Genomic DNA, 16577 nt, shown 5'->3' with positions numbered 1-16577 from the left:
AGATGTGTAGATAGATATGGATAGATGTATATATACATTCAATTGAATCGAATTAACATGGCAATTGAAAACTTTATGGCTGATGTCACAAGCTCTTGATTTAATATTTATTTGAATATCAGATATATTTAGATTTGTTTTAACATTTCTATATATGTATATCTATATATAATACCTGATGTGTCTGCACGGCATCGATGTCGACCAGCGGACAGGAACTGCGATGCTGTTGCTGGAACTTTGGCTGGTACGGCTCCAGCATGCGTATCTTGCCCCAGCGATTGAAGAAGAGCATTATGGCGCCCACCCAGAGGATGAGTACGAGGCCCACAATCAGCACCTCCTCGGTGCGCACAATGATCTTAGGGCCTACAATCGAGATGGAAGAAAACTTATTTCAATTGTTCTCTATGAAATGTACGGTAAAATATGTTCTTTGTTTGTTGTTGTTGTTGCTGTTGTATTATTATTTGTATTTTAAATTTCTGTGTGCTGCACGTACGATGCATAAATAACTCAAGAGGCCGCAAGAGTGGAATTCAATTATCGCGCATTTGCTGCCACATTTTGCTGCTGTCTCAGCACCTGCCACCTCATGGCTCTTGTCTCTTGGCTGTTCGTTGTCGCAGAGGGCAATTGGATTACAGTTAAGACCATAAACATTCAATTACTCGTATCCTGCGCACTCGCATCCTCAAGGATTTGTTTTAAAGCCGAACATGCGTCGCTTTTATGTTGTTTTACGATTTAAGTCTGCTTCTTGTCGTGTTTTCTCCCCGTGTGTGGAGTGATCCGGCAACGCCGGCTTAGCGATGGTTAGATTGGTATTGTTGTTAGCCTGACAGAATTCGCTGTTGACAACCCAAAATCGGTTGCTTACATTCAATATTTACATTCCGATCTGGCAACATCGGATAGACTGTCCATCTAATCTATCTAATTATTCACCCGTGTGGTAGCACCGTAATAATACGAATCCTACTGAATATATCTAATAGAGTTTTTAGATTACTTTGACGATCTGGCAACGCCAGCGCATACCTAAAACTAACGGCAATAGCTGTCAGGATCTCATTATCTAATATCCTATATGTGTTCCTGATGATCTGGCAACGCTAACTTTTAATTAATCAGCTAATTTGGCAAAACTAGCGGGATAATTTCTTGCCTAGGGAAATCCTCGATCTACTTGAAGCAGATTTGTGCTGAAGCTCTACTCAAACAATATTGACCATCTGGCAAACAACATATGTTGCCAAGTGCCTGTTAAGTTGGCTGGATCAAAGCTAATCTGTAAGCCCTTCACTCTTATCGCTATCTCTTTCTCTTGCTCTTTGGCTGTATACGCTAATTAAGTTGGCTGCATCTCTAAAAATCCCCCCTCTCTCTTTCTGTCTCTTTCTCTAACTAGATAAGTTTATTCTGAGTGAATTTAATAATTTAATCGGAGACTTCAAATACAAGTACCAGAAGACCAGTTAATTGGTGACTGGAATGAAATCAGATAAACCGATTAAATATGTATGTATAATCCCAATCATAATGCCCGTGGTACACTACGTAAATGGCTACCTATATTTCATTGCGCTGGATTAAGGGGGATCACATAAATTAATTGATTATAAATACGAGTTCGAACCGTTGAACTCAACTAACCCGTTTCAAGAGTTGTGCCGTTGTTGGTGCCTGTGGTCGCTGTGCCCGTAGGGTCTGTCTCCTGGCTGTTGGCTAGCTCAGCATTGTAGTCCACGGATGCGTTGCTGCTGCTGTTGCTGCCACGTGCGGCATTTGGGGACATGGCAGCCGTCTCTTCGACCTCTACCAGAAAGTTGGTTCCGCCCTGCCACCCGGAGCCCCATTCTGCGAAACAGTTTTCTGAATTGAGTACATCGTTGTGGCATGTGGCAAGCGGCATGCGGCATGCGGCATGCAGCATGTGCGTCAGCTACTCACCTTCAGAGATGCCAGCCGAAGTGCTGACCTCCTCAGCGTGCACCGCCAGCTTCACAACTGGCAATAGAAGAAATAGAGAGAAAGAGAGAGAGAGAGAGAAAGAGAGATGGGAAGAGCCGGTTACAAATGTTGCAAATACAAACGACAAACTTTCGAGTGCGGCACTCGAATGTGGCAAGTGGCAAATATTGACTTTGGTCATTCGCTTGCCTTGGCCAACAGCCAACAGTCAAATCAAAATCAAAATCAACAAACTTTGCCCGAAACTTGAAACATTTTGGCTTCGAGATATTGTCTTCATACAAACATAAGTGCAAAGTACATACATCAGAGTTATGAATCCAGATGCTAGATAACGATGGGGTGCAAAGTGGTCTGTGTGTGTACCAATTCCTTAGAGCAGACCCATCAAGTTACTAACATAGATGCTCTTTATTTGACCTTTAGCTTGAATTATTCAATTTTATATTTACAACTTCTTGAGAACCCCCGGTAAGCTTACATCTAAATCAACACCAAGTTTTATCTTGAAATATCAAAAAATCTGAACATTTTAAAAAGCTTGTTATCACTAGATATATCACAGTGTTGGCCTCTTTGAATAAGTTTTCAACGTAAAATTTAAGAGAGTTTAAAGGGCTTTAGTTGGGCATGCTCAGTTCAGGAATACCCTAACCGCAGTTTGGAGCTGCATGAAATATTATGTTTTGTATACTCGAGATATAAACAATTAGCAATAAATAAAGACAGCTGATTTCAACTGATGGTAAATATAGAAATAGAAATAAAATTCATATATGTATACAGTAAAATGCGGTTATAACGACACTCAAGGGACCCGGAAGACGCTTTAACCGTTTACGTTTGCTCAAATAAGTTTTTTTGGGGACCAGAATTTTCGTCACAATAACCGGAGTAGTTATAGACGGACACTACTGTATATACATATATATTTAGATAAATTTGAACGACAATCATAGTATATGGTATATGTTAACCCATTATCCACGATTCAAGTCTTTTGTTTCCATTTCACTATAAATACAGAGTATCTAATAGTCGATGCATGCACCTGCGTCATAAAATTTCCACTTGGTTCATTAACAGTTTGGCGCGCGTTTAGCTACAATTAGTTTGCAACTAACGAACTCGTTTCAATCTCAATTATCCATTCAATCGATAGGCCGACGCACTTAACTTGAACTAGTTGTAAGTGCTGCCAGATCGTTGCACTTCACCAAAGTGGCAGCTAATTCTATTTCAATTAGCATCAAGCGCAATTTAATTGCCAGCAGTGGAAAACTTTGCCACTCGCTGCGTAAATTTCTCAAAATTACCCAGACAAGGGTTAGAGCTAGCGAAAGGGCTGGAGCGTCAGGTGAGCCACGTCAGCAAAAAAAAAAAAAAAAAAAAAAAATATAGTAGCGTGATTCCCCCGAGTGTTGCATGGTTTGACGCGGCCAATTCACATGTGCAACTTCATGTTGCATGCAACGGCTCGCTCAGGCACCACCCGGATATCCCACTAGAGGGACACACAGCCTCAGCCGCGGCCTGCGAAGGTTTTGCTGCCGCAGAGTTCGTAAAGTGCTTGAGTCAGACAACAGACACGGCATACACACATATACACACCGTCACACACTTACCCTCTCACTCACACAGACGCACATTTAGCGTAATGACTGCTGGTGCTAGGAACGCAATTTACGAATATGCGAAACTTAAGACGTAACTTTTGGCACTTGTTTAGTGCATTAAAAGTTACAGCTGTACCAGAACTAGGAAAGTGTGTGGCACTGTGGAAGGGGGGCTCATTTTCGCATAGCTGCTTAAGGGGTAGAGGGCACTACTTAGTCCCCGTTGTGATGATGACAATGCTGATGATGATGAAGATGATTTATGGCCCAACCACAAGAGCCGAAATGCCATCAATTTAACGTCTTCAGATAAAGTCATGCAATTGAAGTTGGCATAGCTGGGTACGCACGACTGGGCAATACCCTGCAGCTGTTTAGAGAATAGTGTATGTATGTGAGTAAACTTGTGTGAATGTCTTTTTGTCATATATGTATGTAATTGCGTATATCTACAAATGGCTATACGAAATTCAAACATTCATGCAAGAAGAAAGGGAAACACTCTCTCCCCCATTTCCTACATCTGAGAGCTTTACTAAATACAATTCAGTTTTTGCTCCGAGAAATCACATATCAAATATAGTACCTATATTATATATAGTATCTGACATATAAATACTAAAATATAGATCCAAATGTTAGCTGTGGTATAAGTTTGCTGGGCCTCATTATATATCTCCTCATATATATAGGATCTAAGTCAACTAACATTTATTATATACCCATTTTGCTTTCCTACCCATATATCAGATATTTTGTGTAGATATTCTAATCCTCCGTTATATACCCATTTAACGTATCTTGATGTATCTCTTACCTCTATTGATATATCAGATATTCAGTTATAGCTATCAAAAATTTCTCATTTCAATACGTCCAAAATTATCTAGGTCTAATACAAGCCATGTTCAATATATACGTTCATATACATTCATATATACAATGAATCGACCATTTTCATATGATATTGGGATATGTAAATTGATACGGTTTATGGCCATGGCTAATGTCTCTTAATTTAGTGGCGATTGGGTCTAATGCATTTGCTGATAATCTTCGCCCTGACCTTGATAGATAGCCCAGCCAGTCATTAGCAAATAGTTAAGCTCCCGCTAACCCTTGTCTCTCCCTCTCTCTCTCTCTGTCTCTCTCTCTCTCTCTCTATCTTGTGGCATTTAATTTATTTATTTACTTGCTGCTCATTTAGTTAATTTGGTTAATTTGCTTAATCTACGCCCGAAAATTAGCTAATTAACATGCACAATTCCCGCTAGACATCCGCGGGGCGCAAGATCAGGGTGAGACAGAGATACTGACAGAGGCAGCGAATGTCGAAATGAGAGAGAGAGAGAGGCAGACAAAGAGAGAGAGAGAGAGAGAGAGAGGGAGACAGCGAGAGTGAAACAGAAAGAGAGATAACAAGGCGACATTTGTTTGTTTATTTTCCTAGAACTCTGCTGCTGGCTGCATAAGAAATTCCCTGTAATTTATGAATGAAACTGTGAATAAAAATGCAAAGCATTAGCAAAAAATAGAAAAACAGATAAAGAAGATGAAACTACATAGAATTATATGAATGTGTGTGTGTGTGGGTGTGTGTAAAGAAAATGGCAACAGCAGCAGAAACAGAAGCCAGCGAGTGCAATAAAAGCGAAAGATATGCAGAAAGGGTAAACCGGAAAGGAAGTGCAGGTAATCAGCTAATTTATGTGCGTGTGTGTGTGCTGGTGTGTGTGTGTGTGTATGTCACCAGGGGTAAGCCTGGCAATTAAATGCTCGTTAAGTCAAAACCAGGAGCAGCATGTGAGCTACTTTCAAAATTACTTAACGCAATTGCAGTACAGCCAGAAGACAATGACAAATAGCAAACAGGCTAAGGGATACGCTACTAGATATGCCCATAGATACCCTTTAAGCAGCTACAACTCTGAATTAATGAGGTACAGCAATATGAGTGTATAAATGTATATGTGATTTATGTTGATTACCAGCTGCTACTGCTCTGGACTAACGCATATCAGAAAGTACGTCAAAGTACATCAATCCAACTTGTAAATACCTGAACTCCATATACATACATACATATACACATACATATGTATATATTTATATTTTTTCTTTAACGCTCACTGCACTCATAACTTTATACTTAAGCTTTAGATGAAATATTCTTGTATTAGTCATTTGAGCAAATATTCAGAAGTCCGCTAGCTCAACTAGTAAATACCCTTTAAATGGATTTTTTCTATATCTATTAAGCTATGTTTTTTATATACTGCTCATATGGTTTTGGCTGTGTCTCTTTATTACTATATGGATAGTAATAAGAACATACAGCCAATAAATACCCTACAATCATTTATTATTTATTCTGTCTATTCATGAACTGAAATTTTTCCTCTGTACCCAACTTGTTGGATGTTGATTTGCTTGAAGTTCTGAGAATAACGGATAGATGCTCTGTTGGAACTGTTGGAAAGTTGGGAAAAATATAGCTAAGAAGCTGCATATATTGTATATTGAAAATCAATGTTTTCAGCTATATTACGCCTAAGTTCAAACGACCTTCAGGTCTAAAGGGAATATATAAAAAAATACGCAATTAAATTACAAAATAAAATACAATTTGTATTACGATTTAAGCTTGTGAAAAGCTGTCAATTTGCATAGCTGTTCAAGCATTCAACTGTAATCGTCTCATATGTACCCGCCTGAAATATATACCCTGCCCCCACCGGAATTCAATCAGCGGGTATCGAGTACCAAAAGTATCGACTGAGATTGCCGCTTCAATTATGGGTAAATGTACTCAGGAGGACAGACAAAGCGAGAATCCATAGCCGATTAATAATTCATAAAGTATTAACAACAAGAGCGGCAAATACACACACACACACATGCACGTACACATGTGTTTAGCTTAATATAAAAGTAAGAAGTAATATTGATTTTCTATGCATTGCAATACACACACACACACACTCAGACAAGCACTCAACTGTTTTGTAAATCAAGCAAACAAATAATACATACACGCAAACACACCTACACACGCACACACACACACTCAATACGCACAACTCATGTGTTGTTAATTCAACATGACACATGCAAAACGCCACATAAGAAAGAGAGAGATAGAGAAAAAATACAAAAACAAATTACAGTAAAATAAAAAACAAAATGTGAAGAAGTAAGAAATTTACAAACGGGTATAAACGACTGCATTGATTACTAGAGAACTCTTACGACTTATAACCTTGTCGACTTTAGTTTTTCATTTGAGAAAGTTTTGTTAGTAAGAGATAAGAATTCGGTGAGACAAACAAAGAAATGAGAGATGAGGTAGAGAAAGACAAAGACTGTGAGACAGGAAGAGAGAGAGAGAGAGAGAGATAGCGCGAGTGAGATTAAAATAAATGAGAGATAGAGAGAAAGAGAGATCAGGAGAAGGAAAGAATGTAAGCAATGAGTGAAGAGAGTGAACAAGATATCGAGTGAGAAATGGAGCGCAAAAATAGAATGTAGGAAAGGAGAGAGAAGAGAAAGAGACAGAAAAGAGAAAGAGAAAAGAAAGAGAGAAAAAAGAAAAAAGAGAGGGAGAGACATCCATCCCTTTCTCTTTCTCTTGCTATGCCAATTTCCTCTCTTTCTCCTGTTCTTTCCTCTCTATCTCCCTCGCTATCTCTCCCCCTTCCCCTTCTGTCTTTCTTTCTATATATACATATGCCTCGAAATGTTACATTCTGAATGTCACAGTTATCATACCCATCCTAGTCAGCAAAGCTCTGTTCCATCTATTCGATTGCAGTTGATTTATCTTGATATACTCACGAATTGCTAAGCACTATTTGATGCCCCAACACGGCCTCCCCTGCCCCTGCCCGTCCGCCACCAACTATTCAGCTCTCGCTGAGCTTAAGAAAAAAGTGTTGCCTACTTTTCGGCTGTCGATTTAATGGAGCTGCTTTCGGGCAAGAGCAGCTGTGATAGCCACGTCCTGAGAGCCGCATAAAACGCAGAGTGCTCTGGCTAAGTGGTCAGCAATGAAGGGAGGCGAGGGGGAGGGGCTTAATTAAAGCTGCTGCTGCTGCTGTTGTTGTTGTTGTAGTTGTTGATAATTGAATTGTATTGTAAGCACAACTGTACGCCGAGATGAACTGTGACTCTGGTTGCGGTATATCACCTGGCCTGGCACTGTTGTGGGCAATTCCCGTAGGCTGGCCACATGCCAAACTCGCTCACACACGCACACACACACACACTCACACGCACACAGAGACACACTTGTCTCAAGCTGCGTTTGGCATAGCAGCAAGTGCTTAGAGCCAAGCAGAGCAGCAAGGACACAATTAACGTTTAAATAGATGCCGCCTCGCATCGGCATATGCTAACGAGCAGCTTATGTGGCACATGTGGACGCGATTTGCATTGGCAATTCCGCGCGGCCAAGCGGAAATACCAAAACGGAAATACCGCCAATCGAGCGAGCGAGCGCCCCGACAGACTCGATTGGCGGCCAACTTGACAGCGTGTCCGCGGAATGGCCCGCCGGATCAACAAGTGAAAGGACGCGCCAGATAGCCTGTTCAGGCTATCAGCTCAGCCTGCTCAGCCCAGTTGGCCTGTTAGCCAGGTCCGGGCGACGCCTACCTGGCCTAAGCGTTCAGGTTTATGGCCCAAATCGCCGCAAATATGTGGCCCGAGGGCCATCGGCCATCGGCCAAGGGCTGGCCCGCAAATGCATTTCATAAACAACCAACGAACAACACGCACGGCAGAGCAGGCAACAACAACGCTTACGCACACTTTTACAGCCATATAGTATAATGCTTCTTCGGTCTGGCATCTTTTTGCAGGAAGTGAGCTAAAAAGAAGACAATTACAATTACAAAACGGCGTCCAGATGTGCCTATTTTTTGGTTTGCTTCGTAGTCCCCTTCTACATAATCTGCCCAATGATGCATTCGTCCTTGCCCCTTGATCGAAAACGCATTCACTTGCAAGGCAGCGCAAGACAAGTGGGCAGTCACCGACTGTCCAATACACGCTCACCATTGAGCGAGCTAATGACAGTACGAAGTTTTCATGGAACTTACACAGAGCTCGTCAATTTGAGGTCTACATTGACCTATTTCTATTTGAACATTTAATTTGACTCTGTTTAATAAAGCTAAGCCCATTACCAAGTTCCACTCAGAAGAAAGCCAATATGCCCGTCCTCACTTGCCGATCGAGCATGTAAGGCCCGTTGCATATTGAGCATATAGAACAGTTTTTTATACCCTGAACCCATTGAAAATGGGAAATCAAGGTATAATGGTTTTGTTAAAAGTATGTAACAGGCAGAAGGAGGCGTGGCAGACCCCACAAAGTATATATATTCTTGATCAGGGCGACGAGCTGAGTCGATTTGGCCCTGTCCGTCTGTCTGTCCGTCCGTCCGTCCGTCCGTCCGTCCGTCTGTCCGTCCGTCCGTCCGTCCGTCCGTCCGTCCGTATGTATGAACGCGTCGATTTCAGAAGATATAAGAGCTAGAGACTTCAAATTTTTTTTAAAATGTCCGTAATTACAGCGCGCATATCAAGTTTATCATTAAAAATCGCTAACTCATCCCGATCTTTTTTTATCGATAAAAAACCTTATCGAAAACCAGTTATAAAATTATATCTTCTACACCCTTATTGCTAGAGTCTCCAAATTTTTAATGTATGCTTATATGCAATTGATACAATTTCGGTTTTTGTTAAAATTTACCCCCCACCCTTAAATTCACCCCCTCACCCTCACTTTTGTAAAAAGCGTATTTCAAATACTAGAGACTTGGGCTTTGGAATATACACACATATTCACCATATGATTACGCTCTAAAAGTTTCATTAAGATCGTATGTCTACAAAAGAAATTATTTAACAAATAAATTCTCATAATATTGCCCACACTGCAGCGCTGCCAAAGCGCAGTCGCTGCTTACTGCGCAGTTAGCAGAGCGCAGGCTTATGCGTGCGTGTGGATGCATGTGTATGTATGTGTGCATAAAAGAAGTGCAGAATGATTAGAATATCAGCTTGGAGGGTTCAGGGTATCTCCTAGTCGAGCAGTCTCGACTGGAGCTTTCTTACTTGTTTTTTTTTTTTTTGTGGAATTCCATTCGAAATACTCGACAATTTCAACATTTCGGGCACGTTCCAATGTGAACCAAGTGGCCTTCGCTACTATTTGCTGCGATTTGCCGTAGTTCAAGTGCTTCGATTGTACCACGCACAATTAGGACTTGGCGGGTGTGAGCGATGTGCAGCTACTTAGGGTATATTTGAAATTCAAGTATATTGAAATTGGGCTTACGGATAGATCGAAAAAGTTCCAAGAAATTAGCAATCTGTCAATAGATTAAAATTTGTTAAAGGTTGTTGCCTTTATAGGGTATTTCAATAGTTGAATATGATGTGCCTGTCGTTTATACAGGGTATCGAGTCAGTTCTGTATTCTATGCACCAAGTAAACCTTTTACAGTTAAGCTTGAGCATATTGTGAGCATAATAACGAGGGAATTTTGTTTGTGTGGGATTTTCGAGGGTATTTTGTAGAGCAATATTGCCTTACAAATGTGCTATAAATTCTCTACTTGAGTATTAAATGCTTATGACCATTGCCTTGATAGTCAAGTAAGAAATTCAATTGATGACATATTTATACCCTTGCAGGGTCTGCGACAATTGCATAAGCACAGCTCCGATATGCTCATGAGCAGCAGGAGCAACTATTGAGTGCCTACTGTAGCTCATCTCTAAGGTGCCAAGCCATGCTAATCGGGTTGAAAAGACCATTTGATTGTGGGCCATCACGTAGACTTTCGATAGTTTAAAGTTACAGCACATGCAGTTTTTTACAGGGTATTACGTAAGTGCATTGTCTCGACAGTTCGCTATGTTTCACTGCAAGTCAATGGCATTTCAATTGCTTCGGCCGCATGCTGGTCCATTCATCCATGCCAGGCTGATGCCCCCCAGTGGACGCATCGAGTGACTCGGTCTTCGCCTTGCCCTGGACGCCAACTGCGACTGCAGTTGGTCCGAAATTGATGGCGTTGCTAATTGACAGTGATTGGCGAGTGGAGCAGTTTTTCGGCTAGTCATTGCGATTGTAAATTGATTGTGCTGAGGGCCAACTATTGCTGACAGCGTGTAAATATCTTAGAACTCGGATGCCAGACAGAGATACCCTGTATGAATGTGAGAGCTCGACAAATGCTTAGCATGCGCAGAGGGGATATAAATATATAGCTCATTCAATTGCTGGATTCATATACGTAGTTTGTTGTCCAATAGCCTACATTGCCCTTAAGTCCTTCACTGCAATATGTTCAATTTCTCAATTCGATTATCTATCGTTCCTTTTGGCTTCAATTTAAATTGAGCTTAAGAACTATATTCATGGATTGGCATTTAGCCTCAATGGCTGGGCTGGCATCTGCTTCCGCTTCCGTCGCTTTGCTCGCAGTCAAAGTCACGTTCACGTTGCCGGCGCACAAAGCAAACAGAGTGCGGGAAAATGGGCAAATCGGAAAATGTGCAACGGCTGCCCCAAACTATGAAAATGCGCTCGGGAGCTGTTTGGTCAACGTGCATGGAGCTGGCCTGTTGGTCGAGGTCCTGCATCCGGTATTTCTCTAACGCACTCCCAGATAAGAAGCAGAAGTAATATAAAAACAGAACAAAAACGGAAAGGACCAAAAAAAAAAAAAAAAAAAAAAAACAAAAAAAAAACCCGAAGCTGAATTCCATTTGGGATTTGGAAAATTGTCAACCGCAGAAAAAGACTTTGTCGTTGGTTGGCTCTTGCAGTCGAAAAATGTTCCCGGGCAGCGGGGGAAATACCAGTTGGCCCGGCCGGAGTTACGACGAACTGCGTGCCTTTTGCGATTGCGTGTGAAAATGCAACAATCCACGTTTCCTGCCGATAGTCAAATGAGCGCGGCAAAAGGCCAACGAGTCGCCTCGAGCCGCAACCTTTTGACACCAACCAAACGAATGGGCTGCACCCAAAGCATCAGCGTGTGTGGGAAAACAAACGCCTCAACCCTTCCACAACGGGGCTGACTCTATTCGTTATCGCGTTCCAGCCACAGCCAAGTATTTACCCAGAGCCCAGCTTTGAGAAAGTGTGAAAACTGAGTTGAGGATTTACCAAAATGACATTCGTGCTAGCTTTCCATAATATATATACATTTCTGGAATATTTGGCCAAAAGGTCAATTTATTGCCTAACCATTGGAATTTTGGAGGAGCTGAGAGCAGAAACTATTGTGACCTTGACTATATCTATATCTATATCTATATCTATATCTATCTATATCTATATCTATATCTATATCTATATCTATCTATATCTATATCTATCTAGATCTATCTATCGAGAGCGAGAGATAGAGCTAGAGCGAGATCTAGATCGATCTATCGAGATCTATATCTATATCGAGAGCGATATCGAGAGCTATAGCTATATCTATATCTATATCGAGATCTATATCTATATCTATATCTATATCTAGATCTATATCTATATCTATATCTATATCTAGATCTATAGCTAGAGCTAGATCTAGAGCTATATCGAGAGCGAGAGCGAGAGCGAGAGCGAGAGCGAGAGCGAGAGCGATAGAGCGAGAGCGAGAGCGAGAGTCGATAGCGAGAGCGAGAGAGCTAGAGAGCGAGAGCGAGAGCGAGAGCGAGAGCGAGAGCTATATCTAGAGCGAGAGCGATATCTAGAGCGATAGCTATATCTAGATCGATATCTATATCGAGAGCGAGAGCGAGAGCTATATCTATAGCTAGATCGAGAGCGATCTATATCTATATCTATATCTATAGCGAGATCGATATCTATATCTATATCTATATCTATATCTATATCTATATCTATATGCTATATCTATATCTGATATCTATATCTATATCTATATCTATATCTATATCTATATCTATATCTATATCTATATCTATATCTATATCTATATCTATATCTATATCTATATCTATATCTATATCTATATCTATATCTATATCTATATCTATATCTATATCTATATCTATATCTATATCTATATCTATATCTATATCTATATCTATATCTATATCTATATCTATATCTATATCTATATCTATATCTACATCTATATCTACATTTATCTATTAGTGTGTTTCATTTTGGTGATGCTATACGTATGACTGTACTATCCAGTCCCTGGTGGATGATTTATTTCCACTTACATGATTACATATAATAAGTAAAGTACGGCGATAAACGTGTTCTTAAGTCTTTTGGTCTCCGGCTTTTGGTAATAGCTGAAACAATTAGCTGACTAATACGAAATGCATGTAATCTAGAATTGGGCTTAAATTGGATAATTGTTAAGTCAAATCTGTAGCACTTCGAGTGATTTCGCTCTTTGGTGACGAGAGTTAATTGAATACGTTATAGAGCTGTGGAAATTTTTGGAATATTCGAGAAAGTCACGTAGGTACGATTTGCTCCTGTCAATCAGGCCAAAGAACAGGTCGAGTGTTTTTAGCTAACATTTGATCAACCTTCGCGGCTGGCAAGTGGCTGAGATGTATTTGCTTTCGATTTACTTTGGGCAGCCTTGAGGCTGGCAGCGGCGGCAGCAGCAGCGGCAGCAGCAGCAGGAGTCGGCTCAGTCATAAGTAGTTCTGGCCAGGAGGAAGGACTCCATTCACAAGATTTCACGGAAAGCGAAAACTCTCTCAACTCTCAATAAAATGCAGATCGACTCGCAGGCGCAGCTGTTGTGCACTTCTGTTGTTCAGCTCTCTGTCTGCGCCTCCCATTGTCCTGGCTGCACCGGCGTCAACGGCGTTTGCACAACAAAGGCCCACAAAACGCAATGGGCCAAGGTTAGGCGCAGTCGCAGCGCCGGCCAAGCATTCAAATCGAATTATGGTCGCAGCACGAGGCCAGCTGCAGCCAGAGCCGCACTCACTTTCTCCCTTGCTATCTATCTATCTATCTATCTATGTATTTATGTATGTGTATCTATTTAATTGCTTTGATTTCTGACTGGATAAATTGTGTAAAAGTGCTTGGGTAATTGTGAGAAAAGGGTTGGCCGCATGTGCGCGTTTTTCGCGAGTTTATGAAAAGTCCAGAAGATTTACGAAATTGAAAATCCATCAAGCGAAATCCCTGTGACAAGGACAATCAAGGACATTGAGCAGGTATAGCGCACGTACATATATTATCTTAAGCCGAAACACGCGGGTCGGGCTTTTGGGCCGCGTAATAAAAACCGGCGGATTAGCCAAAACTACGGCCCAACTGCGATCGATCGATCGATCGATCAGGTAAAGCGTCTTCGACCAAAAACAATTCCGGGAAATTCGCAAAGAGCCGAGCGCTACCTGCACTGAATCATGCACGGCATGCTGGCTATATAAAGGCCAGCTGTCGCGCTATTTGGCCAAACAGTTGACGTTAACGCAGCGCAGCGTGAACTACTATTTGGCAGTGCAGTCTCCAAGATAAACTATATACTCGAATCAAGCGAAAATGGGTTGCTGTGCGAGCAGTCTGAAGACGGATGTGGAGCGCAGTTTGAGTGCCAGCGGATATGCCTCCAAGCGCAATCGCAGCGGCAGCTCTGCCAGCAATACTAACAGCAACAAGAGCAACAACAACAGCAGCAACACCAACAGCAAGTGCAACAGCAACAGTAACAGCAACAGTTGCGGCAGCAACAACAGCAGCGGACTCGGCGGCAGCAATCGCAGCATCTGGAGTCGCAGCCAATCGCGGCCCATTTGCGATGACTTTGGCGAGCGGCCGCTGGCCGAGGTTGAGCAGGAATTGGAGCGCTCCTGCGGCTATCATACGTGCAGCAGTGCAGCATCGACGCCCACCAAGCACCAGCTGTGTCGCACCCAGGATATGGAGCTGGCCAATCGAAGCAGCGTGAGCTCCACCAACCTGGACCTGTCGCCGGACGTGGGCAACTTGGAATGGGAGATGTATATGATGCAGCATGCCCAGCGCATCATGCCGAAGACCTCGTCGCCCGTCTGCCAGCGACGCGATGTCACCGTCGAGCTCAACTCACGCTCCTACCACAAGTGGCGCAACTATTTGCAGAGCACGCCAGCCCACATGCTGCACAATGTCAGCCACATACCGGAGGCGATTGCCGGCCACTTCTGTCCCGTCGACTTTCCCGCCTTCACCGATCTCGAGGGCGAGATGGAGAGTGCGGCCAAGCGCTTCAAAGTGGATACGGAAGCGTCTGCCTCCGAGGATGGCTATCCCATGCAGCCGATACAGTATCAGACACATACCATCAGCACGGATCTGTGAGCAGGACAACTGGACGGGCTCCGCTTGGTACGGAGTCGTTGCAGTTGTTCACACACTCACACTCACACTCGCACACACACAGCACCATTCCATTGATCGATTGCTGGCCGCTGGCAACAGGTTGTCAGTCAGTCGATCAATCAAGCAGTCAATCAACCGCAAGGGAAACAAACAACTGTTCAACAGTTAGACAATCACAAAAGCAAGCAATAGCTCGGTCGATCAGCGCAACATTTTGAAAATAGTTGTCCATCAAGCAAACAACTCTCAATCAAGCAGTCAATCACAATCATGTATATATGTATCTCTGTGTAAATATTTACCGACAATTGCATAGCAAACAAAATATCTATTCTTAAATATGCCTCTAACATTTTTTTGTACCTAGTTCTAAGAAGAAAATGTAATTTAAAACCATTTTTTTTTCGGCCTATCCCAAATAATAAAATTGAATTTTAATTATGTATTGAAATCGAGATGAATTTATTAATTAACTGAATAAACAGAGCAAATTTAATATTTAAAATATGAAATTTCAATTTTCCATCTTCCACTTTCAATTTCCCATTTTCAGTTTATTAAAGGCTCTGCCACACTCCTCGCTGATTCTTGTGGGCTTTCTTAATTAGTCAAAGCAAACAAATGGAAAGCAACAGCAACAACCGAAGCTGTTCGCCTTCGCCAGGGGTCAGAGGTCATCTGCATTGCGTATTTCCGCTTGGCCAAGTTTTCGCCAATTTGGCTCAAAGCGTCAAAAGCAACAAAATTCGGTTGATGCGATGATATTTGAGTTCTATTCAAAGTTTTTGTTAACCCACTGTTTCAATTGGAATTGTATGTTATTCATGAATTGTTCATAAAGTGGTTCGCTCTCCTTTTCCACTCCTTCACACTTTCTCTACTGACTTGAAAATAATGTTGGAGCTACTTTGGCATAGGTGAAGTTTATGTTGTTTTTTCCCTCTCTCTCCCCCTCTCCCTCTTGCTTATTTATTTCTTGTCAGTTTCTACCTCAAATTTTTTTGTTTTCTCTTTCGATTACTGTTTCATTATCTTCCTGTTTTCCTCTTTTCTCTATTTCTTTCATTCGTTCTCCCTCTATCTCTCATGTTTTTGGCAATAGCTTTTGTTTTTGTTTTTCGTTCTTCTTCATTCTCTTTCTATCTCTTTCTACATATTTATCTTTCTTTCGTTGTCTTTCTCTCTCTCTCTGTCTCTATATATATTTCTATCTATATAGTCTTATAACTCTATCTCTTTAAGTCGCTCTTCTTTTCTTCCTTCTGCTTCTTCTTTCTATCTCTATTATTATATCAGCTACTCCGCCCTCTCACTTTCCCTGCCTATCTGTCTTCTCTATCAACATGCCCGCTTATATATCGCCATTTCTCTCTCATAGATTCCCACATCATTTAATCAGTTTTCACAGTTGAAAAGATTTGTTATTACTTTTTCCCCCATTTTTTCGACTTTTCCTATATGTGTATGAATATTTAATTCTTTTTTATTTATATATACAATTTGATTTTTTTTTTGGGTTTATTTGTGGTTTTTGCTTTAATTGGATGTCCTTTTGGGATTTTTTGTGCAGTTCTGTCCAATTAATTATAGCACAAATTATAC

At 41.4% G+C, this 16577-nt stretch overlaps 2 protein-coding genes across 3 annotated transcripts in view; one reads left to right on the top strand and one right to left on the bottom strand.

The window, feature by feature from the left end:
- LOC108619543 (uncharacterized) overlaps positions 1–16577 on the bottom strand; it is a 65028-nt gene that overhangs the window by 9213 nt on the left and 39238 nt on the right. For both annotated transcript variants that reach the window (XM_018016191.2, XM_089473156.1), the window contains exons 2-4: positions 1954–2010; positions 1657–1860; positions 176–369 (exon numbers count right to left, since the gene is read on the bottom strand). In XM_018016191.2, the coding sequence (XP_017871680.1) occupies positions 176–369; positions 1657–1860; positions 1954–2010 (455 nt within the window). The remainder of the gene's footprint in view (positions 1–175; positions 370–1656; positions 1861–1953; positions 2011–16577) is intronic.
- LOC108619544 (uncharacterized) lies at positions 14055–15480 on the top strand. Its single transcript, XM_018016194.2, has one exon. It carries the CDS (start codon positions 14157–14159, stop codon positions 14952–14954), a length of 798 nt encoding a protein of 265 aa, XP_017871683.1. The 5' UTR covers positions 14055–14156; the 3' UTR covers positions 14955–15480.

This window comes from Drosophila arizonae, chromosome X (assembly GCF_054131065.1).
Source record: "Drosophila arizonae isolate 15081-1271.41 chromosome X, UAZ_ARI_1.0, whole genome shotgun sequence".
NCBI classification, from domain to species: Eukaryota; Metazoa; Arthropoda; class Insecta; order Diptera; family Drosophilidae; genus Drosophila; species Drosophila arizonae.
The sequence above is the reverse complement of the archived record's forward strand: the minus strand, read 5'-3'. Positions and strand labels throughout refer to the sequence as shown.